Source organism: Symphalangus syndactylus, chromosome Y (assembly GCF_028878055.3).
Source record: "Symphalangus syndactylus isolate Jambi chromosome Y, NHGRI_mSymSyn1-v2.1_pri, whole genome shotgun sequence".
NCBI lineage: Eukaryota > Metazoa > Chordata > Mammalia > Primates > Hylobatidae > Symphalangus > Symphalangus syndactylus.
In genome coordinates this window covers 27700783-27726321 of record NC_072448.2, presented here as the reverse complement: position 1 = coordinate 27726321, position 25539 = coordinate 27700783, and the positions used below count along the sequence as shown (strand labels likewise).

At 44.0% G+C, this 25539-nt stretch overlaps 1 protein-coding gene across 4 annotated transcripts; it reads right to left on the bottom strand.

Annotated features, from left to right (window-relative positions):
• Nucleotides 1-5187: 5187 nt before the first annotated feature.
• On the bottom strand, nucleotides 5188-23544 carry LOC134736098 (histone H3.Y-like). 4 transcript variants are annotated; one of them, XR_010119793.1, is made up of 5 exons: nucleotides 23205-23544; nucleotides 19134-19255; nucleotides 18806-18896; nucleotides 17037-17095; nucleotides 5188-8091 (listed from the first exon to the last, which is right to left on the bottom strand). XR_010119793.1 is itself a non-coding variant. In XM_063635442.1 (3 exons), the coding sequence occupies exon 3, from the start codon at nucleotides 6738-6740 to the stop codon at nucleotides 6144-6146; it is 597 nt and encodes a 198-aa protein (XP_063491512.1). In that variant the 5' UTR covers nucleotides 6741-8091; nucleotides 17037-17095; nucleotides 23205-23544; the 3' UTR covers nucleotides 5188-6143. The 4 variants fall into 3 exon arrangements, 2 of the variants coding, with proteins under 2 accessions (XP_063491512.1, XP_063491513.1); XM_063635442.1 differs by lacking the exons at nucleotides 18806-18896; nucleotides 19134-19255; XR_010119794.1 differs by lacking the exons at nucleotides 5188-8091; nucleotides 18806-18896; nucleotides 19134-19255 and adding an exon at nucleotides 15554-15635 and having other exon boundaries at nucleotides 23205-23516.
• Between the last annotated feature and the right edge of the window lie 1995 nt (nucleotides 23545-25539).

Below are 25539 nucleotides of genomic sequence, written 5' to 3'. Positions count from 1 at the left end.
TCCACTTCCCTGGTTCAAGTGATTCTCCTGCCTCAGCCTCCCGAGTAGCTGGGACTACAGGCGTGCTCCACCATGCCCAGCTAATTTTTGTATTTTTAGTAGAGACGGGGTTTCACTATATTGGCCAGGCTGGTCTTGAACTGCTGACCACGTGATCCGCCCGCCTCAGCCTCCCAAAGTGCTGAGATTATAGGCTTGAGCCACTGAACCAGGCCTTTTTTTCTTTAATCTCTTTATTAATACGTTAGAGAGTACAAAGGCAGCTCCTTTTCAGAAGCATGTTGCATAGTGATGAATTATGGGCTTTTGGTGTGACAATCATCTGAATGCTGTCTATTGTCTCTTTCCTAAAACCTCTCCAACCTCCCATCTTTCTGAGTCTCCAGTGTCTATTTTTCCAGTCTCTATATGCAAGTGTGTGCATAATTGAGTTCCCACTTACAAGTGAGAAAATAAAGAATTTGATTTTCTGTTTCTGGGTTTTCTGACTTACAATAATGGCCTCTGGTTTTATTCATGTTGTTGCAAAAGACATGATTTTATTCTTCTTCATGGCTGAGTAGCATTCCATGGTATACTTGTATAGCACATTTTCTTTATTCGATTATTGATTGATAAATTTAAATTGATTTCATATATTGGCTATTGTGAATAGTGCTGTGATAAACATGTGAGCATGGGTATTTTCTTTATGTAACAAATTATTTTCCTTTGGGTAGATACAAAGTAGTGGGAGTGCTGAATAAAATGGAAGTTCTATTTTTAGACTTTTTTGAAATCTCCATACAGTTTTCCATAGAGGTTGTAGAAAGTTACATTCCCACAAACAATGAATAAGTGCTCTCTTTTCTCTGTATCCTTGCCGATAGCTCATTTTTCTCCTTTTCAGTAATAGCCATTCTGCATGGTGTAAGCTGGTACCTCATTGTGGTTTTTAATTGGCATTTCTCTGATCATTGACCATGTTGAGCATCTTTTACGTACTTGTTGACCATCATTGTCTTTTTTTATTTAAATTTTCATGTTTTTTGCTTGCTCATTGTCTTTTTTTTAAATGTTCATGTTCTTTGCTTGCTTTTTTTTTTTTTTTTTTGAGAGGGAGTCTCGCTCTGTCGCCCAGGCTGGAGTGCAGTGGCGCAATCGGCTCACTGCAAGCTCTGCCTCCCGGGTTCACACCATTCTCCTGCCTCAGCCTCTCTGAGTAGCTGGGACTACAGGCGCCTGCCAGCACGCCTGGCTAATTTTTTGTGTTTTTTTAGTAGAGACGGAGTTTCACCGTGGTCTCGATCTCCTGACCTCGTGATCCGCCCACCTCGGCCTCCCGAAGTGCTGGGATTACAAGCATGAGCCACCGCGCCCAGCCTGCTTGCTTTTTAATGAGGTTACTTGTTTTATTTTTGTTGAGCTGTTTGAGTTCCTTGTGTATTCTGGACGTTAGATCTTTGTCACATGCAAAACTCGTAAACATTTATCTCATTCCATAGATTTTCTGTTCACTGTGTTAATTAAGAAGCATTTTCAGGAGCTTTTTAATTTAATTGAGTTCGTTTTGTCCATTTTTGTTATTGTTACATCTGCTTTTCAGATCTTAGTCATAAATTCTTTGTCCAAGTCAATCTCTAGAAGAGTTTATCCTAGAGTTTCTTCTAGCATTTTTATAGTTTCAGGTCTTACATTTTAGTCTTTTAATCCATATTGAGTTGATTATTGTATATGGTGGGACATAGGGGTCCCATTCCATACTTCTGTATATGGCAATATAATTTTTCCAGCACAATTTGTTGGCTAGGATGTCATTTCTCCAGTGTATGTTTTTGTTGACTTTGTAAAAGATCAGTTGTTTGTAGGTATGTGGCTTTATTTCTAGGTTCTCTGTTCTGTACCATTGATCTATATGTCAATTTATATCAGTACCATGCTGTTTTGGTTACTAAAGCCTTCTAGTATAATTTTAAGTCAGATAATGTAATATCTCCAGCTTTATTCTCTTTGCTTAGATTTGCTTTGGCTATTCAGGCTCTTTTTGTGGTTCCATGTGAATTTTAGAATTTTTTTTCTATTTTATAATAAATAACATTGGCATTTTGGTAGGATTTGCATTTAATATGTAGATTGCTTTGGGAAGTAGAGTCATTTTAATGATCATAATTCTTCCAATCCATGAGCACGGGATGTTTTTCTCATTTGTGTCATGTACAATTTCTTTCATCAGTGTTTTGTAGTTTTCCTTGTAGGGATCTTTCATCTCTTTGACTAATTGTATTTCTAAGCATTTTACCTTTTTGTAGCTATTGTAAAGGAAGTGACTTTTTAATTCAGTTGTCAGCTTGATCATCATTAGTGTATAAAAATGCTACTAATTTCTCTATGTTGATTTTTGCATTCTGAAACATTATTAAATTTATCAAATCTAAGAGTTTTTTTGGTGGTCTTTACATTTTTTGTATATATGATTATTATGTAATCATCAAAGAGGGACAATTTGACTTTCTAATTACAACCATATAAATGCTCCTTCCAAGACCAATAGACAGAGTCTCTGTGGAGGGCACAGGTGGTATTTCTTTAAGGTGGACATGTGATTAAGGCTGGAAGCATGGGCCGAGAGCCACTTAGTTAAGCATTGCCTCTCAAGTCTTTCTTTCTTTCTTTCTTTCTTTCTTTCTTTCTTTCTTTCTCTTTCTTTCTTTCTCTTTCTTTCTTTCTCTTTCTTTCTTTCTTTCTTTCTTTCTTTCTTTCTTTCTTTCTTTCTTTCTTCCTTTCTACTTTTTTCTTTCGCCTGTCTTCCTTTTCTTTCAACAGAATTTTCACTCATTGTCCAGGCAGCAGTGCAGTGGCGCCATCTTGGCTCACTGCAACTTCCACTTCCCAGGTTCAAGTGATTCTCCAATATCAGCCCCCGAGTAGTTAGGATTGCAGGCACCAGCCACCACACGTGGCTAATTTTTTATGTTTTAGTAGAGACGTGGTGTGTCCATGTTGCCCAGGCTGATCTTAAACTCCTGGCCTCAGGTGGTCTGCCCACTTTGGCATCCCAAATTGTTGGGATTACAGGCATGAGCCACCGCACCCGTTTGCCTCTCAAGTTTCAATATGCCTACGAATTATTCAGGTTCCAGCCTCTCTCTTACAGATGTGATTCTGCAGGTTTGGAAGGGGTCCATGAATTAGCTTCTTTAAAAAGTCTCCTCTTAATGCTGATGTTTTTTCTACTACATCCAATATAGTAGCACTCAGCTAGGGAAAGTAGGCACAGCACAGAGCTCATGACATCCAACACTCTTACCACAACACGAATACTTTTGTCCCAAAGTGGAAACCACCAATCACCATTTTCAAACATGTCATTTTCTGCGGGCTCTTTACAGTTTAGAAAGCCTAGAGAAGGCATCAATGTTTGAGTAAGTCTGCATTTGGAAAACATGTACACATGAGTTAATACAATGTTTACTGAGCACATACTCTGTGTTCAGAAGTCTGTTACAGAGCACTGTTCAGGAAACATTACATGATGTGAGTTAATCCTCATAGCACCCTGGGAGTTGGGTGCTAAGTTTTCTGTAATTTTCAGGATTTAAATGAAGGGCCTAGCATTTCTATTTTTTCTTCCATTTTAAAAAATATTTACCTGAAAAATAAAATGCGCAGAATAAAATCTATATTGACAGAGAAAAAAGGGTGAACTGTTCAGAGAGATGTTTTATATTTATATTTACTTTCTTGTGCCTTGTGGAGCAGCCACTGGATTTGCAGGAATGGAAAAGAAGTTGCTAGGTAAGATGTCTCTAGAAACGCTGGCTTCAATGAAAAAGAAATTATGGCCCCACAATATGCAATGATTTGCTTCCATTTATCTGCCTTTCCATTTTAGGAAATTGTGGGCACCAGCTCAGGAGGCAGCAGGAGCCCCCGACTGAATCTCTGACATCCTTGAATCAGTTCTGTGAGAGAAGATTCTAGGGTGAGGCCAGACCTGGATGAAGACTTAGAAGAGCGTGGATCTGGGCAGGGCTGGAACAGAAAGTGGACCCCATGTTTCCGATGTCCATGCTGATGGAGTATTTCCAGTTTTGTCTTTCCTAAGCCTGCCCAACAGAGACTTGACTCTTAGAGCTTGTGTAATTTTAAGCTGTTTTAGCCACTTCACTGTCAATTTTTATAACACATGATAACAAGAAACTTAAGCAAAACTCTTAGGGTTTTTTTTTTAGGAAAATTATATGAGAAGCTAAAAACTTATGCCGGGAGTGGTTGCTCACGCCTGCAATCCCAGTACTTTGGGAGGCCCAGGCAGGCACATCACGAGATCAAGAAATCGAGGCCATCCTGGCTAACATGGAGAAACCACATCTCTACTAAAAATACAAAAAAAATTAGCCGGGTGTGGTGACAGGCACCTCTAGTCCCAGCTACTTGAGAGGCTGAGACAGGAGAAGGGCATGAACCTGGGAGTCAGAGCTTGCAGTGAGCTGAGATCACTCCGCTGCACTCCAGCATGGGCGACAGAGTGAGACTCTGTCTCAAAAAAAAAAAAACTTATTTTTACCAAGATGAAAGAAACAGAAATAACCACAATAACAATAATTCTTTGGTCCGTGAATAGCCCTTCAGGTAGTGATATCAGAACTCAGAGGAACATCATAAGGGAAGTGAAGCAAATGCAACCAAAGTCCCCTGTGCACCTCACATCTCCGTTCGCACCACAGGATGCTGAATTCAGCCATTAATTCATTTGCTCTAGATGGAAAGTTTCTGGACAGTAGAAACCATGAATTCTTCATCTGTTTTTCTGATGGTCATGTGATGCAGTTTAGATGTCCCCTCTAAATCTCATATTGAATTTTAATCCCCAATGTGGCAGGTGGGACCTGGGGAGGTGGTGGTTGAATCATGGGGTCAGTCCCTCCTGGCTCTGTGCCATCCTTGTGATAATGAGTACCCATGAGATCTGGTTGTTTAGAAGTATGTTCCATCCCTCCTCCATCTTTCTTGCCCCAGCTTCTACCATCTGAGATGCCTGCTCGTCTAACACTATGATTATAAATTTCCCAAGGCTTTCCCAGAAGCAGACACTGGCGCAATGCTTCCTATACAGCCTGCAAAACCATCAGCCAAACTCTTTTCTTATAAGTTACCCAGTCTCAGGTTTTTTAAATAGCAATGCAAGAATAGCTTAATACAACACATGAAAAGAAAGCAATGAATAGATTTATCAGTTTGAGTCTGCAGACATCTGCCTTGCTTCAACTCAGAGAGCAGGAAGTGAGTAACCCCCATATACTGCCCCTGATCATGGGAGAATCATCATTTCATCTTAAAACATTTCAGTCAAAAGCCCATCAAGGTCTCAGAGGTCAGCTCAGGAGCAGGAACACAGCGTTGTTTTCTCAGAGAGGAAAACTGGATTAGCTGAGTGGGTTCAGTGCCTCTAAGCAATTTTTTTTTTCTTTAAGCTATGGGATACTTGTGCAGAAAGTGCAGGTTTGTTACAGAGGTACACATGTGCCATAGGGGTTTGCTGCACCAATCAACCCAACATCTAGGCTATAAGTCCCACATGCTTTGGGTGTTGCCAGCATCTGTTGTTTCCTAACTATAAAAATCGCATATGAAAGCTTCTCAATATATAATATCACATAGCCACAGCTCTCAGGAAAGAAATCTGTAGAAAGTGTTATCTTTTCAGGAGAAAGCTTTGACTGCTTCCACGGCTGGTTGTATTACACGTTAACGGCAATGAGGTTTTTCCTGGAGCTTCATTACTATTCTTAAAGTCTATCTCATAATGTACATTTGGAGACTGCCTAGAAAAATGTGGTCTGGTGCTGGTAAGGTGGTGACAAGATATCTAACAAATAAAGTGACTGTACTTGACTATTTTCCAAAATTTACTATTTGGGGGTAAGCTTAACAACCTCACTGCCTGCCTTTGCCCTCACAAGTAATTAGCGTATGCCTAAATAAAGTTGAATCTAGCTAGCTCCACTATTCCAAGCAGATTCTGTCTAGGGTCTAGTCTCTAGAAGTATAAAGTACAGAGCTTTCAAATACAACTACACGAGAAGTTGTATCCAAGCTAGAAAGGCTTAAATGATCAATTGATGGATTTGTGTTTCCTCTGGAAGAGGGTACAAAGCAGAGCGCTAATACACATATATGGGGGAGAAGAGGGCAGGGCTTTTATGAATGGCACACAGCCAGGTGTCTTCAAAGAGGTGCACCAGGGAAGCCTCACTGGGCTCCTGTAGGGCGCCTGTGGCCGTGCTCTGGAAGCGCACGTCCACGATGATGTCCTGCGCGATGCTGCGCATCAGGCGCTGGAAGGGCAGCTTGAGGAGGTCCAGCTGCGTGCCTTTTGCTATTTTCTGATTTTGCGCAGTGCCAGGCCAGTAGCCGTGAGGCTTCTTGATCCCTCCTGTAGGCGGCGCCCTTTTGCCGGCGGCTGCAGTGGCCAGCGTCTTCGTGGCGCCTACCAGGCTGCGGCTTTGCCTGGCCAAAATGATGAAACCTCCTCTCTGCTTTAAGAAATACAATTTTACTCTGGCGTGGTGGCGCACACAGTTAGTCCCAGCTACTCTGGAGGCTGAGTCAGGAGAGTTGCTCGGGCCCAGGAGGCAAAGGCTGCAGTGAGCTGACATCAGGCCACTGCAATCCAGCCTGGGGGACAGAGCGAGACTCTGTCTCAAAAATAAATAAATAAAATGCAATACAATACGATACAATTGAAATAATATTTTCATATTCCCCTCACCGAGCCCAGTCTATTTTCAGAGTACCTGATATACCACTTGTTTCCCTATGAGTTAGAGATGTTTTTCTCAGACGTTTAAGTTTTCTAATGTGCAACTTCATAAAAGGTCTCACTTTTACTCTCAACGTTTTCTTTATTGTCGTGAAATGTGAACTTTGCGATTCTGTGAGGAATCCAGAATTCTGAAATGCCCCCGGCATTTCCGGACCCCCCCCACACCCCCAGAGCCTAGCCCTGCCTCTGCCCCTCCCTTGGGTGTGGGCAGAACCTTGAATTGAGGAGCCCGCCCAAACCCCGGATTAGATAAGGAATACCCGGAAACAATAGCTGTTAAGGGCTGGGTCTAATAGAATCATCTGAGCTCTTTATAAGGGACTGAACCTCCCTGAGATTCCACTCCCCTGTGGGTGATTCCTCAGCCCTGGATGTGCAGACCCAGGGAGCTGCACGGCCCAGACCTGGGCAACACCTGTAAGAGCTCAGAGCGTCCTCCCGGCAGCTGGCAGAACAAACAAGTGGGTCTGGGTTTCACATACCTGAGGCATTGAATTCTGCCACCAACTCGAATCAGATCGAAGCCAGACCCTTCTCAGGTGAAGGCAACGACCACACAGACAGACCAATCCTGGAGGTCCCTCATGTGACTCTGAGCAGGAGGCAGTCACTTGGCCCAGTAGAACTTCTGACCTCTGAGCTGGGGTTTGTTTTCCATATCCAAGATTTGTGAGCATTTATTCTGCATTGATCTAAAACTAATACACTCTCCATCCACAAGTTTCTCCATATTGTGGAAGTGAGAAAAACCAGTGTGTGTGTTTGTGTGTGGGAAGGGGAGGCAGGGAGCTGTGTCCAGCGGTGGCTAAACTAAGCCTCGCCAGAAACATAGCAGCCAACATCTCTGAAAGTTTCTCGGCTGTGGGTTGGTGGGCCAGTGGGATGGCAGACGAGGAAGAAGACCCCACCTTTGAGGAAGGAAATGAAGAAACTGGAGGAGGTGCAGAAGGTGGACAGGGTAAAAGAAGGAGACTTTTTTCTAAAGAATTGCGATGTATGATGTATGGCTTTGGGGATGACCAGAATCCTTATACAGAGTCAGTGGATATTCTTGAAGATCTTGTCGTAAAGTTTCTCACTGAAATGACTCACAAGGCAATGTCAGTTGGAAGACAAGGTCGAGTACAGGTTGAAGATATCGTCTTCTTGATTCTCAAGGACCCAAGGAAGTTTGCCAGGGTGAAAGACTTGCTTACGATGAATGAAGAGTTGAAACGAGCTAGAAAAGCGTTTGATGAAGCAAATTATGGATCTTGACACCTTTTGTAGTTTCTGAAAATTACCATCTGGGGAAACAATATATAATAATCGGTTATTTTCTAAAGTAAGGTTCTGATATCTAGCCATGTAAACGAAAGATGGAGAAACACAAAGTTTTCAGCCTTTATTTTTATGCCTTTGATTTTAGAGTGATATTGGTGCATGTCATTGCCTGCCTTTGTATTACCATACTTGAATCACTTACTGGGTTTTAATGACCACACGTAAGTCAAAGTACCTTGCAAGCCGTTTCGTTCCTTCTGAGTTTTGACTATCTGAAGGATAAAGTAGCATTTGTGTGTTAGGTAGGTTTGTTCCCTTGTAACCTTGTAAGCTATACTGTAGCTATTTTTTTTTTTTTTTTTTTGAGGCGGAGTCTCGCTGTGTCTCCAGGCTGTGGTGCGGTGGTGTGATCTCGGCTCACTGCGGGCTCCACCTGCCGGGTTCGGGTGATTCTCCTTCCTCGGCCTCTCAAGTGGCTGGGAAGTGCAGTCGCCTGCCACCATGCCTGGCTAAGTTTTTGTATTTTTGGTGGTGACGGGGTTTTGCCATATTGGCCAGGATGCTTTGGATCTCTTAAACTCGTGATCCGCCTGCCACGGCCTCCCAGGGTGCTGGGATTGCAGGCGTGAGCCACCGCGCCTGGCCAACTGTAGCAATTTAATATGTGAAATCTAAATGGCATTTTTGACTGGACAGCTCAGACTTGTACTTCATGAATTCAGAAGTGTTGAGACAACAACTAGTTTATTGTCTAGTTCATTATTAAAGAGAATGAACTAGGCCAGGCGTGGTATCTCATGCCTGTAATCCCAGCACTTTGGGAGGCCGAGGCGGGTGGATCACGATGTCAGGAGATCGAGACCATCCTGGCTAACACGGTGAAACGCCGTCTCTACTAAAAATACAAAAAATTAGCCGGGCGCAGTGGCAGGTGCCTGTAGTCCCAGCTACTCGGGAGGCTGAGGCTGCAGAATGGCGTAAACCCGGGAGGCGGAGATTGCAGTGAGCCGAGATCGCAGCACTGCCCTGCAGCCCAGGCGGCAGAGCGAGACTCCGTCTCAAAAAGAAAGAAAGAAACAAACAAAGGAAAGCAAGTTTCACATTGCTTTCACAATACATGATGCTGTGTTGGAAGGCTTTCTGATTTAAAATATTTTTGGATTTATAACATCCTGGTAAAGTTTTAGGAGAACCCGTTTTCCCAGATCAGATTCAAGCTTCTAAAAATAAATGCTTTCAGTAGCAGGAATGGCATTGCTTAAAAAGCTGATGGCAGGGTAAGCGTTTGGGTTAGTGTTTTATTAACATAGTGGTAAATACATGTTCGTTTTGGAAATGTGTCATTGTCTAAAACCATAGTTGGCTGTGGAAACCATGTTTGTAGTTCGGGATACCCAGGATTTGTGTGTATTTACTCTTTGAATAAAATTATTATTGCCCTTAGTTTAAAGTAAGGATTACAGTTGGATTTAAGTAGATCACTGAATGTTATTGTTTATGAAACGTAACTTTTTGTGTGCCGCTTAATAAACATGATGGAAAAAACATATAGAAAAAAGCTCATCATCAATGGTCATTAGAGAAATGCAAATCAAAACCACTCCAGTTAGAATGGTGATCATTAAAAAGTCAATAAACAGAAGATGCTGGAGGGGATGTGGAGAATTAGGAAGAGTTTTACACAGTTGTTGGGAGTGTAAATTAGGTAAACCATTGTGAAAGACAGTGTAGCGATTCCTCAAGGATCTAGAACCAGAAATACCATCTGATCCAGCAATCCCATTACTGGGCATATACCTAAAGGATTATAAATCATTCTACTATAAAGACACATACGCAAGCATGTTCATTGTGACACTATTCACAATAGCAAAAACTTGGAACTAGCCCAAAAGTTTATCAATGATAGAACAGATAAAGAAAATGTGGCACATATACACCATGGATTACTATGCAGGCATAAAAAAGATGAGTTCATGTCCTTTGCAGGAACATGGATGAAGCTGGAAACCATCATTCTTAGCAAAGTAACACAAGAACAGAAAATCAAAAACTGCATGTTCTCACTCATAAGTGGGAGTCGAACAATGAGAACACATGGACACGGGGAGGGGAACATCACACATCCGGGCATGTCAGGGGGTTGGGGGCTAAAGAAGGGATAGCATTAGGAGAAATACCTAATGTAGATGAGGGGTTGATGGGTGCAGCAAACAACCATGGTACCTGTGTATAGCTATGTGAAAAAACGGCACGTTCTGCACATGTACCCCAGAACTTCAAGTATAATAAAAATAATAATAATCACAAAATCCTACCCCCAATCCAAGGCCACAATTTAATTAAAGTCTATAAAACAGGACAAACAAAAAATCACTCAGTTTATTTCACTCCACAACTTGTATGTGTGGCTTACAATGCATTTACTTTAATATCAGTCTTGATAAACTCTGGGGCAGAAAGCCAGGGGTAACCCACCTAATCCTTTCATGAAACGTCTCCAACATGGCCTCGAGTGTGTGGGATCTTTCTCAAGCCCCCATGCTTAAGTGCCATTTGCTGATGGCCCTTCCCCATGAGTGAAGAAGCTGCGTCACTAGTTGAACACTAGGTACAAGAGAGCATGAGAATCATGCTTGCAGCTGTAGTTAGCTGCGGGGCTGGTGGAGGGCACTGCTCCATGATTGTGTATTCTGAGTTCTCCCATTTTAATAATTGTATATGTTTTCTATCTTTGAAGATACTTGCATTCTTACGTATCAGAATCCCAAGGCTGAGAAATAAAAATTTTAAAAACTAAAATAATAATAAGAATAGCCAAGCACAGTGGCTCACGCCTGTAATCCCAACACTTTGGGAGGCCAAGGCGGGCAGATCATGAGGTCAGGAGATTGAGACCATCTTGGCTAACACGGTGAAACCCCATCTCTCCTAAAAATAAAAAAATTAGCTGGGTGTGGTGGCAGGCGCCTGTAGTTCCAGCTACTCAGAAAGCTGAGGCAGGAGAATGGCAGGAACCTGGGAGGCAGAGCTTGCAGTGAGCAGAGATCGCGCCACTGCACTCCATTCTGGGTGACAGAGCGAGACTCCATCTCAAAAATAAATGAACAGATAAATAAATAAATAAATAAATAAATAAAAATTATCCATCATTAACAGCCTGATTTTGGCAAATTTAAGTGCCCTGGTCTGAAGACAAAATAACTCTAAGATCTTAAAAGATTGAACTCTATTTTTCAATATCCTTAGGAAGAAGAGAGAGAAAGAAAATCATTATAGGCAATAAAGAACACAACCTAAATACTATTTTTTTTTTCTTTTTCTAGATGGAGTCTTGCTCTGTCACCCAGATTGGAGTGCAGTAGCATGATCTTGGTTCATTCCAACCTCTGCCTCCTGGGTTCAAGTGATTCTCCTGCCTCAGCCTCCTGAGTAGCTAAAATTACAGGTGCCCACCACCATGCCTGGCTAACTTTTGTACTTTTCAGTAGAGTCGGGGTTTCACTATGTTGGCCAGGCTGGTCTCAAATTCCTAACCTCAAGTGATCCACCCATCTCTGTCTCCCAAAGGGCTGGGATTACAGGCATGAGCCACTGCACCCGGCCTGCAAATACTATTTGGAAGCAGCCTTTTGCTATGAACTGTTCATGACTGTAATAACCCTCCTCCATTTGCTGCTGCAAACTGGCACATTTCAGGCTAAACTTTCATCTACACTGAAACAACAAGATCAATGTTCTTTACCTCCTTCAACCTCGTGAGCAAGATATATATATATATATATATATAATATATATATATATATGTATATAAAACTTTGCACACAGAATTCATGGAAAGAGAAATAAAAAAAGTAAGCAGAGGCCAGTTTAGATTACAAGAAGCATAACAACCAAAGTTAGCACATGAAGATTTTTTGGATCCAGATTTAAAGCAAAACTTCTCAGATAATGAGAAAATGAGATACTGTCCATGTAAGAGTGAGAAACTTGGCTGGGTGTGGTGGCTCATGCCTGTAATCCCAGCACTTTGGGAAGCTGAGGCGGGAGGATCACCTGAGGTCAGGAATTCAAGACCCACTTGGCCAATATGGCAAAACCCCGTCTCTACTAAAAATAGGAAAATTAGCCAGGCGTGGTGGGTGCCTGTAATCCCAGCTACTCAGGAGGCTGAGGCAGGAGAATCGCTGGAGCACAGGGGGCAGAGGCTGCAGTGAGCCGAGATTATGCCATTGTACTCCAGCCTGTGTGACAGTACAAGACTCTGTCTCAAAAAAAAAAAAAGAAAAAGAAAAGAAAAGAGTGAGGAAACTCAACTAAGGGCTGCATATGAGCTGACACCAAAAAAATCATTGTCAATTTTGTCAGATGTGATGGGATACTGGCTGTGTAGGAATACGTAAATGCTGTTCGGGGATGCACGCTGAACAGATAAAATGATGTGATGACTGATGTGCTTTGCAATATTCCTGCAAAGGGAGGTAAAGGAATTGAACAAAATGTGGGACAATCTAGAAGATCACAGAAATTGAGGAATGGGTATTTTAGTGGTCATTGTACTATTTTCTCTACTTTTGAATAGGTATAAAAATTGTGATTTAAAAATGTAAAATAAAACAGCCGGGTGCTATGACTCATACCTGTAATCCCAGCACTTTGGGAGGCTGAGGCAGGTGGATCACATAAGTCAGGACTTCGAGACTAGCCTGGTCAACATGGTGAAAGCCTGTCTCTCCCAAAAATACAAAAAACAAACAAACAAAAAATCAGCCAGGTATGGTGGCAGGCACCTGTAATCCCAGCTACTCAGGGGGCTGAGGCAAGAGAATCCAGGAGGCAGAGGCTGAAGTGAGCTGAGATTTTGCCACTGCACTCCAGCCTGGTGACAGAGTGAGAATGCACTTCAAAAAAAAACGAAAAGAAAAAAGTAAAAATGAATTGACTAATCCCTGCTCTGAAGCCACATCCAAACAGAACTCTAAAAAAAAGATTCAAGCAATTTACATGGTGCTGCTTATATGCACATCTCCCTCGCACCTCTGTATGTAACATTTAAATATTTTGCAACATAATGGGTGGGAGTGGCTCAAGGCTGGACATGCTGGCATGTGCCTGTAGCCCCAGCTACTTGGAGACTGAGGCAGGAGGATAACATGAGCATAGGAGTTCAAGTCCAGCCCAGACAACATAAGAAGACCCTGTTTCTTTTTTTTTTTTTTTTTTTGAGATGGAGTTTCACTCTTGTTGCGCAGACTGGAGTGTAATGGTGTGATCTCAGCTCACTGCAACCTCCGGCTGCTGGGCTCAAGCAGTTCTCCTGCCTCAGCCTCCTGACTAGCTGGGATTACAGGCACACACAACCACACCCAGCTAATTTTATATTTTTAGTAGAGATGGGTTTTCTCTATGTTGGTCAGGCTGGTCTCAATCTCCTGATCTCAGGAGATCCGCCTTCCAAAATGCTAGGATTACAGGCATGGGCCACCACACCCGGTCAACCCTGTTTCTTTAAAAAGAAAGGTCGGGGCGCTGTCAGGGAACTCCTTGATGAATTATTTTGGCGATATCAACAATTGCTATCAAAACACCACTATAAAATCCAAAATTATATCTATTCCCAGAACTTTCTCCTTACTTCTAAACTCATTTAACCAACTGTCTCCTCCACCTCCACACCTCAACTTAAATATCAACTCAAAATAAATAATAATTAATTTATTTGTTCTTAGACTGGCTTTCCTCTAACATCTCAAGACTTGTCTTAAATTCTTACTTAATGTTATTAGCACCAAATCTGAAAGACTCTAGTATACAGACTCTTTGATATAAGAAACATGTGTTTTTGAGTAACCACACAAAATAATATAATTATCATAGCTGTAAAAACAAATATGCCCATAAACAAATAACAGTAAAGGATTAGAGTCTTTCAGTCACACTAGAGAGTGATGTTAAATAAAATTATTCTGTTAATTCAACATGAAAATATATAAACTTAATTCTAACAAACTTTCTATAAAATAAAAAAGAACCAATTGTTGAAGTTGAGAGTGAAAAATGTGGAAGTTTCAGAAAGAGGTGAGGCCAATTGCAGAATGTGCTCCTCACGTATCATCAAGGCTGCCCCAATCACACCCCTTGCCTCCCCATCCCCTTAATCTACTTAATTCTATCCCAGACCTTAACACCTTATGTAGTAAATATCTCCTACTTACTACACATTTCCCCACCAGATTGAATGCACCAGAATGCATGGGGCAGTTCCCCCCTGCACCTGACTCACAGGTGCCAAATGACTGCAGGATTATGAGGCTGGAAGTAGTAAATATTTCCTCAATACTTGCAGTGGTTCACAGCCATGAAAAATCTAATATTTCGTCTCTCCCTTGCAGGAACCTTAAAGAAAGCAGCAATACTGTCATAGGCATTTGAATGAGAGCAACTCGCTTTTAAATAGGAGCTGGGTAAAATGAGGCTGAGACCTACTGAGCTGCATACCCAGATGGTTAAGTCTTTCTAAGTCACAGGGTGATGGAGGAGGTCAGCACAATATACAGGTCATAAAGACCTTGCTGATAAAATGAGTTGCAGTAAAAAAGCCAGCCAAACCAAGATAACGACGAAAGTGACCTCTGGTCATCCTTACTGCTACACTCCCACCAACGCCATGGCAGTTTACAAATGCCATGGCAACATCAGGGAGTTATTCTCTATGGTCTAAAAGGTGAACCGTAAAAATAATCCACTCCTGGTGGAGTTCGGTGGCTCTCACCTGTAATCTCAGCACTCTGGAAGGCCAAGGCGGGTGGATCACCTGAGGTCAGCAGTTTAAGACCAGCCTGGCCAACATGGTGAAACCCCATCAATACAAAAAAATACAAAAAAAAAATTAGGTGTGGTGGTACATGCCTGTGATCCCAGCTATTCAGGAGGCTGACACAGGAGAATCGCTTGAACCCAGGAGGTAGAGGTTGCAGTGAGCCAAGATCACACCATTGCACTCCAGCCTGGACTCCATCTCAAAAAAAAAAAAAAAAAAACTAGTATGAGAACCTGGGCGTGGTGGTTCACGCCTATAATGCCAGCAGTTTGGGAGGCTGAGGTGGGTGGATCACCTGAGATCAGGAGTTCGAGACCAGCCTGATCAACATGGTGAAACCCCATCTCTATTAAAAATACAAAAATTAGCTGGGCATGGTGGCAGGTGCCAGTAATCCCACCTACTTGGGAGGCTGAGGCAGGACAATAGCTTGAACCTGGGAGGTGATGTTGCAGTGATCTGAGACCACGCCACTGCACACCAGCCTGGGTAACATGAACGAAACTCTGTCTCAAAAACAAAACAGTAAGAGAAAACTGGAGCTGAGTACTACTCACTGTATTTACTTTCCTAAATAAAACATCATTATAAAAAATATTACTCAGTAATATAATTTAATTGAAGGGGAAAAAGCAGACTTACCAAATTTTTTTGCAAAAAGCTGACCATCATCTTTCATAATTTAGTGATTCTGGTATACCATACTTCCTTCACTATCGAAATCACAGGAATACAAGTTTTCTCAATCTAATGGGTTTAATAACTTATGTTATTAAATATTATTATAAATTGGCAGTATTTTTCTTTCCTGTGACTAATTTTTTTTTTTTTTTTTTTGAGATGGAGTCTCGCTCTGTGTCCCAGGCTGGAGCGCAGTGGCACAATCTCGGCTCACTGCAAGCTCCGCCTCCTGGGTTCACGCCATTCTCCTGCCTCAGCCTCCCGAGTAGTTGGGACTACACACACCTGGCTAATTTTTTGTATTTCTAGTAGAGAAGGGGTTTCACCCTGTTAGCTAGGATGGTCTCAATCTCCTGACCTCATGCTCCACCCGCCTCAGCCTCCCAAAGTGCTGGGATTACAGGCGTGAGACACTGCACCGGGCACCTGTGACTAGTATTATTTCTAAGATCCAGATTGTATTTATTACTGAAAACAATGCTGACATACACTGCACAAAAAAAGGAAGAACCAGGCATTTGTTAAAGCTAGGAAAAAGCAGAACTGTGTGCTCAAGAACCACTAGCAGGCAGGACAGGCTGTCTCATGCCTATAATCCCAGTACTTTGGGAGGCCAAGGCAGGCAGATCACCTGAGGTCAGCAGTTCCAGACCAGCCTGGTCAACATGGTGAAACCCAATCTCTACTGCAAATAAAAAACTTATGCAGGCATGGTGGCAGGTGCCTGTAATCCCAGCTACTTGGGAGGCTGAGGTAGGGAGAATTGCTTGAACCCAGGAGGTGGAGCTTGCAGTGAGCTGAGATCATACCACTGCACTCCAGCATGGGTAACAGGGGAAAACGTCATTTCAAAAAAAAAAAATCAGTGAACAGTTAGCAGGTGCCATTTGCTGTGGGGAGACTAGGGATATGATCTTGCTGGCAATCCTTCCATTTTAGTAAATCTAAACAGTGCGATTCCATTCTTTTTTGGCCGCACTCCACTCCAGAGCCAAAACAAGTAAGAAAATCAAATATATTTCTATTTCTTTCAAAACACATCTAACAATTAAGAGATGATATGCATGGTTCCATACTCTGAAAGGAACCTTCTTATGTCCTGGGTATCGTGGACATTTGATGAATGCTTGTTCAGTTGACTAGTGTAGACTTCAATTATAAACTGTTCAATGCATTATGCCAGAAAAACCTTGCATGTCAAAAGTAGGGCAACTATTGTGCTTTTAGTTATGTCTACCCATAAATGCAACATTTACATGTATTTATAAGGGATTAATAAAAAGAAAATGAGTTTATTGTTCTAAAGAGTATTAGAATTTTGATAACATGAATTCTCCTGTCCTGGAACATAATTAAAAGTAAGAGGGATCTTATTTCATGTGAAAGGTACCATTAAAAAAATCATTGTTAAGCATTAAATAATTATTTCACATAATCTTCTAATCTGATTTAAGACTGACGACCTACCTCCTAAAGCTGGTTTATCAAGTTGTAAGTCTTCATGTGTTGAATTCATAAGTTCATGTCTGAAAGGTGAGAATAGATACTTAATATTCAGTAGGCAATATTCAACAAAGTAATATTCACTGGTGCATATTTTACATTTCATCACCAAGGGTGGCTTTGAAAGCAAAAGAAAGGCTGGCCATGGTGGCTCACACCTGTAATCTCAACACTTTGGAAGGCTGAGGCAGATACATCATGAAGTCAGGAGTTCAAGACCAGCCTGGCCAACATGGTGAAACCCCATCTCTACTAAACATACAAAAATTAGCCAGGCGTTGTGGCAGGTGCCTGTCATCCCAGCTGCTCAGGAGGCTGAGCTAGGAGAATCGCTTGAACCTGGGAGGCAGAGATTGCAGTGAGCCAGGATCATACTACAGCATTGGCGACAAAAGTGAAACTCCAGCTGAAAAAAACAAAAGAAATATCCCATTACTTTAAGGCAATGTAGATACAGCCAGAATTTCTACAGGAATCTGAACCACATTACAAAGACAGAAAAACATACCAGCTAATATTATTTAAAACAGATAGTACTAAATGGAAGAGGTAATTTTTTTTTTTTTGAGATGGCATTCCATTCTGTCACCCAGGATGGAGTGCAGTGGCAGGATCTCAGCTCACTGCAACTGTCGCCTCCTGGGTCCAAGCAATTCTCCTGTCTCGGCCTCCCGAGTAGCTGGAACTACAGGCACCTGCCACCATGCCCTACTAATTTTTGTATTTTTGTAGAGACAAGGTTTCATCATGTTGGTCAGGCTAGTCTTGAACTCCTGACCTCAGGAGATCCATCCACCTCAGCCTCCCAAAGTGCTGGTATTACAGGCATGAGCTACCAGGCCTGGCCGGAAAAGGTAATATTTTCCAAACATAAACATTAGCGTAACCTTATTGGACTTATAATTTTTTTTAGTAACAGAAGCAGAAGATTCTCCTGAACTGTATCATTTCAGCTAACATTTATTTACTTAAGATGAAAATAATATAACAGCTTTAAAAAGCCAAGAGGTAGCCAGGTGCAGTGGCTCACGCCTGTAACCCAAACACTTTGGGAGGCCGATGCAGGTCAATCACCTGAGGTCAGGAGTTTGAGACCAGCCTGGCCAACATGCTGAAACCCCATCTCTACTAAAAATATAAAAATTAGCCACGCGTGGTGGCAATCGCCTGTAGTCCCAGCTACTAGGGAGGCTGTGGTGGGAGGATCACATGAACCTGAGTGGTGGAGGTTGCAGTGAGCGAAGATCGCACCACTGCACTCCAGCCTGGGTGAGACAGCAAGATTGTTTCAAAGAAAAAAAGAAAAAGTCAAGAGCATGGGGAGTATTAAAATCAGACAGAACCAATGGTCTATCATCAGAACAGCTCCATTTTTTTGCTATCATTATGTGTTAAGGTCAATTTGCTAAACATTAATATTTGTATTAAAGTTTTAAGTGTACCATATAACACATTAGTGCTGACTTAGGTTTAATGTCCTTTGCTGTACAATATACTTGAATATCATACTTATATATCACAACAAAAGTATCTTTCCCTATGGCAATTACCATTAATACTGCTTTAAAGTTATAAAATGTGGGCTGAGGGGTGGCTTACACCTGTAATCCCAGCACTTTGGGAGTCCGAGGCAGGCAGATCATGAGGTCAAGAGATCAAGACCATCCTGGTCAACATGGTGAAACCCCATCTCTACTAAAGTACAAAAATTACCTGGGGGGGGTGACACACACCTGTACTTCCAGCTACTTGGGAGGCTGAGGCAGGAGAATCTCTTGAATCTGGGAGGCAGAGGTAGTGGTGAGCCGAGATTGCAACTCCAGCCTGAAAAACAAGTGTGAAACTTTGTCTGAAAAAAAAATTATGAAATGTGAAGATTGTTTTCATAATTTTACAACACCTGAGCATTACTGTCTTTAAATAATCTAATAAATCACCATCACAACAAAAGCCCCACAAGCTAATCTGTTTCACCTTATAAAAAGCACTGACATTTAGCGTGCGGTAATTTGTTGAAGCAGCCACGGGAAACTAGTATTGTAGTGAAGCCTCAAAACTCACCTGAAGGGGCTGGGCATGGTGGCTCATGCCTGTAATCCCAGCACTTTGGGAGGCTGAGGTGGGTGGGTCACTTGAGGTCAGGAATTCGAGACCAGCCTTGCCAACATGGTGAAACCCCATTTCTGAAAAAAATACAAAAATTAGCCAGGCGTGGTGGAACATGCCTATAATCTCAGCTACTCAGGAGGCTGAGACATGGGAACTGTTTGAACCCAGGGTGGGGCAGAGGTTTCAGTGAGCCAAGATTGTGCCACTGCACACCACCCTGGGTGACAGAGCGAAGCTCCATCTCAACAACAACAACAACAACAACAAAAACCCACCTGAAGAAGGTTTCCAGTTCTGTCAACAGTGCCCCACCAAACCCCTTAGAAGCACACATTACTTTGCTGTGGGCCATGGACAGGAAGAAGGAAGTGCCTCCTCATGGCAGGGGCCTACCCAGGAGAAACTCAAGGGAAGGCACTGCCAGGCCGGTCCTTCTGCCAAGGCCATTTTCTTTTCTTTTTTTTTTTTTTTTTTTGAGACACAGTTTCACTCTGTCCCCCAGACTGGAATGCAGTGACACAATCTTGGCTCACTTCGACCTCTGCCTCCCCAGTTCAAGTGATTCTCCTGCCTCAGCCTCCTGAGTAGCAGTGATTACAGGAGCATAGCATGCCTAGCTAATTTTTGTATTTTCAGTAGAGATAGGATTCTGCCATGTTCCCCAGGCTGGGCTCAAACTCCTCGCCTCAAGTGATCCACCTATCTCAGCCTCCCAAAGTACTGAGGAGTGAGCCACCACACCCAACACTCACCAAGGCCTTTGATAGCAGGCTTTTTCCAGGTAAGCACTCTTGTCTGCTCTGGTTCTGCCCCACTGTCCCTCTCACCAAGTTGGAATCCCTCACTACTTTTCAGTAGAGGAGAGTGTGTACCCCAATCTCAGCTTGGTATGATTCAGGTCTGCATTTAACTCATGAAACCCGGCTGATCTGGGGAAACAAAGTGTTTTTCTGCAGGTATGATACGGGATGGGCCTGTCCCCAGGACCCTGGGAGAGGGAAGCCCAATGTCACATCAGTTTGGCAGTGCTGGGGAAGGGAAAGTGTTATGGTAGCCCCAAGACTAAAAAGAGGCAGCAGAGGGAGCAGGTCATCATTCCTATTGAACTCATGCCGCTGCCTGAGTGAGGTGAGGGAGGAATGCACCCGAGTGATGTGAGGCAGGGAGGTGCGGTTCCAGGGTGGCCTTCACCCTTCCTTCCTGCCATGTTACTCTGATCCCCTGCAGGTGAGCCTGCCCACTTTGGGCTTAGGGATGCCACCGAGGCGTGTACTTAAAAGCAGCCTCCCATGCATCAGGTCTCCAGGAGTGGGGCAGAGCAGGGAGGAGTCCTAGACAGAGGAGAGGCCAGGGCAGGAGGGAGTGGGCTTCAAACTCCAGGAGGGGGCCCTTCTCATGGGTCCTGTTTTCCAGTCTCTCCTTCCTTACCCCTGGGCTTATCACCTGGGGAAGAACTGAGGCAAGGTTTTTCTCATCCTTAGGTCTGAGGGGTTCATTTACCAGGCCCAAGTAGCTGGGATTACAGGCAAGAACCACCATGCCTGGCTAATTTTGTATTTTTAGTAGAGACAGGGTTTCTCCATGTTGGTCAGGCTGGTCTCGAACTCCTGACCTCAGTTGATCCACCCACCTCTCCCTCCCAAAGTGCTGGGATTACAGGTGTGACCCACTGAGACTGGTCAAGAAATCCTCTTTTAAAAACGAGCTGGGCTCAGTGGCTCATGCCGAAAATCCCAGCAATTTGGGAGGCTGAGGTGGGTGGATCACTTGAGGTCAGGAGTTTGAGACCAGCCTGGGCAACATGATGTAACCCCATCTCTACTGATATATATATATATATATAAATAAATTAGCCGGGTGTGGTGTTGGACATATGTAATCCCAGCTTTTCAGGAGGCTGAGACAGGAGAATCACTTGAACCTGGGAGACAGAGGTTGCAGTGAGCCGAGATCATGCCACTGCAATCCAGCCTGGGTGACAACAGTGAGATTCCATGGCAAAAACAAAAACAAAAACAGATTCCATCTCAAAAATAAATAAATAAATAAAAATAAACAAAACCAAAAACGTGGTATGGCAATGAAAATACTGTGTTAAAGTTTCATAGAAAATAAAAGACCACTCAGATACAATAAGCTGTCTTTTTAGATGAGTATATTTGTTATTCTTATTTTACAGCTAAAGAACCCAGTTCAGAGAATGCTATTTGATTGGACCGTGTTACATTTCTGGACAGTGCAGCTGAGATCAGACTTCGTGTGTAACTCTGCTAGCCTACCAGGGTGCCTTTCATAAAGGTAAGAAATATAAATTTGGCCTAATATACAGTTTCCAGTGCAGCACTGGGTCAATTCTACATACAGTACTTCTATGTTCATCAAGGGAAACCTTAAGGGAAGGTGAAAATGCGTCTAGAAGGCAACTGGACACCAGCGCCCTTGTTTGTTGCCTTTGGGCTCTTCCTCTAAGGCCAATAGTGACCTGAAATTACTGACTAACTGTTCCAATCAAGTGGACAAAAGGGTACCAAGGTCGTCAACATCAGACAAATTCACCTGAGGACCTATATATGTGCTTTGAAAGACAGAACTGCTTTTGTAAAGGATACTGTATTTCAGAAAAACATAATCATATTAACAACTAATAACACTGTAAAATGCTGATGTGTTGAATGCTACTTTAGAAAAACATGTTCAAATCTAGGAAAAAAAATTCTGATAGAAAACTACATATCAGCTGGGCGAGGTGGCTCATGCCTGTAATCCCAGCACTTTAGGAGGCTGAGGCGGGCAGATCACGAGGTCAGGAGTTCAACACCAGCCTGACCAGCATGGTGAAACCCCATTTCTATAAAGATACAAAAAGTTAGCCGGTCATGGTGACGTGTGCCTATAATTCCCAGCTACTCAGGAGGCTGAGGCAGCAGAATCGCTTGAACCCAGGAGGCAGAGGTTGCAGTGAGCCAGGGAGCCAAGATTTGCACCCCAGAGTAGGTGACAGAACAAGACTCTGTCTCAAAAAAAAAAAAAAAAAACAAAGAAAAGAAGGAAGGAAGGAAGGAAGGAAGGAAGGAAGGAAGGAGAAAGGAAGAAAGAAGAAAGAAAGAAAACTACGTATCAATTATCTAGCTAGCTAGATATCTAGAGACAGGCTTTCATTCTATTGCTGAGGATGGAGAGCAGTGGGATAATCATAGCTCACTGCAGCCTTGAGCTCCTGGCCTCAAGTGATCCTCCTGCCTCAGCCTCCTAAGTAGCTAGGGCCACAGGTGGACACATTTACACCTCGGTTTTTTGTTTGTTTTATAGAAATAGGGTTTCACTACATTGTCCAGGCTGGTGTTAAACTGGAGTCTCGTGATGTCGCCCAGGCTGGGGTGCAGTGGTGCGATCTCGGCTCATTGCAACCTCCGCCTCCTGGGTTCAAGCAATTCTCCTGTATCAGCCTCCCGAGTAGCTGGGACTTCAGGCATGCACCACCACATATGGCTAATTTTTGTATTTTTTGAAGAGACTGGGTTTCCCCATGGCCAGGCTAGTCTCGAACTCCTGACCTCAGGTGGTCCACCCGCCTCAGCCTCCCAAAGAGCTGGGATGACAGGCGTCAGCCAGCGAGCCAGGACGAGCACTTTATGTTATTAAATAGCCTAACCGAAGCAGGGCGTGGTCCCTCATGCCTGCAATCCCGACAAATCTCATGGCCAAGGTGAGAAAATCGCTTAAACCCAGTTGTTCGAAACGGGCCTGGGCAACATAGCCAGACCCCCACCTCAACAAAAGGTACAAAAATTTGGCCAGGTGTGCACCGCGCCTGGCTAATTTTTGTATCTTTAGTAGAGACTGGGTTTCGTCATTTTGCCCAGGCTGGTCTCGAACTCCTGAGCCCAAGCCATCCATCCTCCCGCCTCGGCCTCCCAAAATGCTGGGATTACAAGGCCCAGCCAGCCTCATGTTTTATTTAAGCGGTCCCTCCCTGTTGCACACTTGGATAGTTTTTTTTTTATTTTTGTAAACAAGGTTTACCTCAGTCTGGCAGGCTGCAATGCTGTGGTGGGATCATAGCTCATTGGAGCCTCGAACCTTGGGGTTCAAGCAGCTGGGGGGCTGAGGTAGGACTACAGAGATCCGGTCGCGCCATATTGCTAGGTTGCTCTTGGCCTGAAGGGATCCTCCAGCCTCGGCCGCGCCCGGACATAGTCTTCTAGTTTTGACCAACATAAACACTGTGCTTGGTCTGAGTTTTCAACTACCCTTCTCCAGCCAGCAACACACAGGACCTGGCGGAGAAGTCGTGGTTACCAGGCTACACGCTGAGGAGAAGACTGCCCAGCTGCAAGTACCATAAGGCCCCAGTGACGTCGCCGAACGCCCGCGCCTGTGACGTCGTCAAAGGCCCACCTCTATGGCGTCACCAAGGACCGCCTCTCAGGCGGAGCCAATCGGAACTCGCGGAGGGGCTGCTGGGGGCTTCCAGGAGCGCGCATGTGCGGATGGCTGGCTGCAGGCGGCCGGGCAGGCTGTAACCCGCCACTGGACTGGCGCTTTTGTGTCCAGAGGCTTCGGCCTGGCCACCTTCGCCTATAAGCTACAAGGAGGAGCTTTACGACTTGGCCGGGCGCAGCAAAGGCCAGACTCTGCGCGAACAGGCGCTACGCGCCAACCGGCCAGCACCTGGAGGGCACCATCGCACGGTGGCGCAGAAGCTCCTCAATGGCCAGCGCCAGCTGCAGCAGCGGCCGCGCACTCGCCTCGCCTGAGCCTGGGTACCTGCGCCCCACAACACCTCTCCCAGCCAGGGCCCGGGGACCCCGGGAGCGTCCCCCCGCTACCTGGCGCTGCTCATCCTGGGCGGGGTCGGTCCCCTCTGAGGCTGCCCCTCATTAGGGAGCTGCATCCCAGAGCTTGACGTCTGAAGGCCCTTTGCGAGAGCATTAAGACTTTGAAACTTTGTAGCGGGTTAGAAGGAGCTAGAAAACGAAGAAAACATCTTTCAAAAAATATAAGCGATCGGCGGGGCGCGGTGGCCCACGCCTGTAATCCCAGCACTTTGGGAGGTTGAGGCGGGTGGATCACAAGGTCAGGAGTTCAAGACCAGCCTGGCCAGCATGATGAAACCCCGTCCCTACTAAAAACAGAAAAATTAGCCGGGCATGGTGGCGGGTGCCTGTAATCCCAGCTACTGGGGAGGCTGAGGCAGAGAATTGTTTGAACCCGGGAGGCAGAGGTTGCAGTGAGCCGAGATCTCACCAGTGCATTTCAGCCTGTTGGACAGACTGAGATAAAGTCTAAACAAACAAATATATGTATGTATTTTTATATATGTGATCGAGCCTGGGAGGTTGAGATTACAGTGAGCCGAGATTATATAAGCAATCAAGCATGGGAGGTTGAGGTTACAGTGAGCCGAAATTGTGTCATTGCACTCCAGTCTGTGTGACAGAGGGAGACTCTCTCTCTTAAAAATTATACGTAAGTGAGAGCTTTTCTTCCAGCGCTCATGCTCAGATTGAAGAAAGTAATTGGGCCAGGACCCGTGGCTCACGTCCGTAATCCCAGCACTTTGGGGGGCCGAGGCCGGCGGATCGCTTGAGCTCAGGAGTTCCAGACTAGCTTGGGCAACATGGTGAAACCCTGTCTCTACAAAAATACAAAAAATTAGCTAGGCGTGGTGGCACGCGCTTGTAGTCCCTGCTGCTTGCGGAGCTGAGGCGGGAGGATCGCTTGAGCGTCGATCCTCGCTGCAGCCTCCACCTCCTGGGCTCAGGCAATCCATTTCATCCTCCCAAAGTGCTGGGATTACAGGAAGGAGCCATCGTGCCTGGCCTTACACTATATTTTAATGCTTTTTTTGAAAATGGAAACTTTTACAGGCAATTCATTTCTTCAAACTAATGATAAGGAAATGATGCTGTTCTGTCCTGTTAATGTGTTTTGTTTGCATGTATGTGTGTGTGTGTTTTTCTTTTTTGAGACAGGGTCTTGCTCTATTACCCTGGCTGTAGTGAGGTGGCACAATCATGGCTCAGTGCAGCCTTGACCTTCGGGCTCAAGGAAACCTTCCCTGTCAGCCTCCCCAGTAGCTAGTACTACAGGTGCATGCTACCACACTTGGCTAATTCTTTTTTTGACATGGAGTGTCACTCTGTCTCCCAGGCTGGAGTGCAGTGGTGCAATCTTGGCTCACTGCAGGCTGGTCTCAAACTCCTAACTTCAGATGGTCCACCCACCTTGGCATCCCAAAGTGCTGGGATTACAAGTGTGACCCACTGTGCCCGGTGATTTTGCTCATTTTAGATACTAGAACTTTTTAATTTAATTTTTTTTTTTTCCTGAGATGGAGTCTTTCTTTGTCACAGGG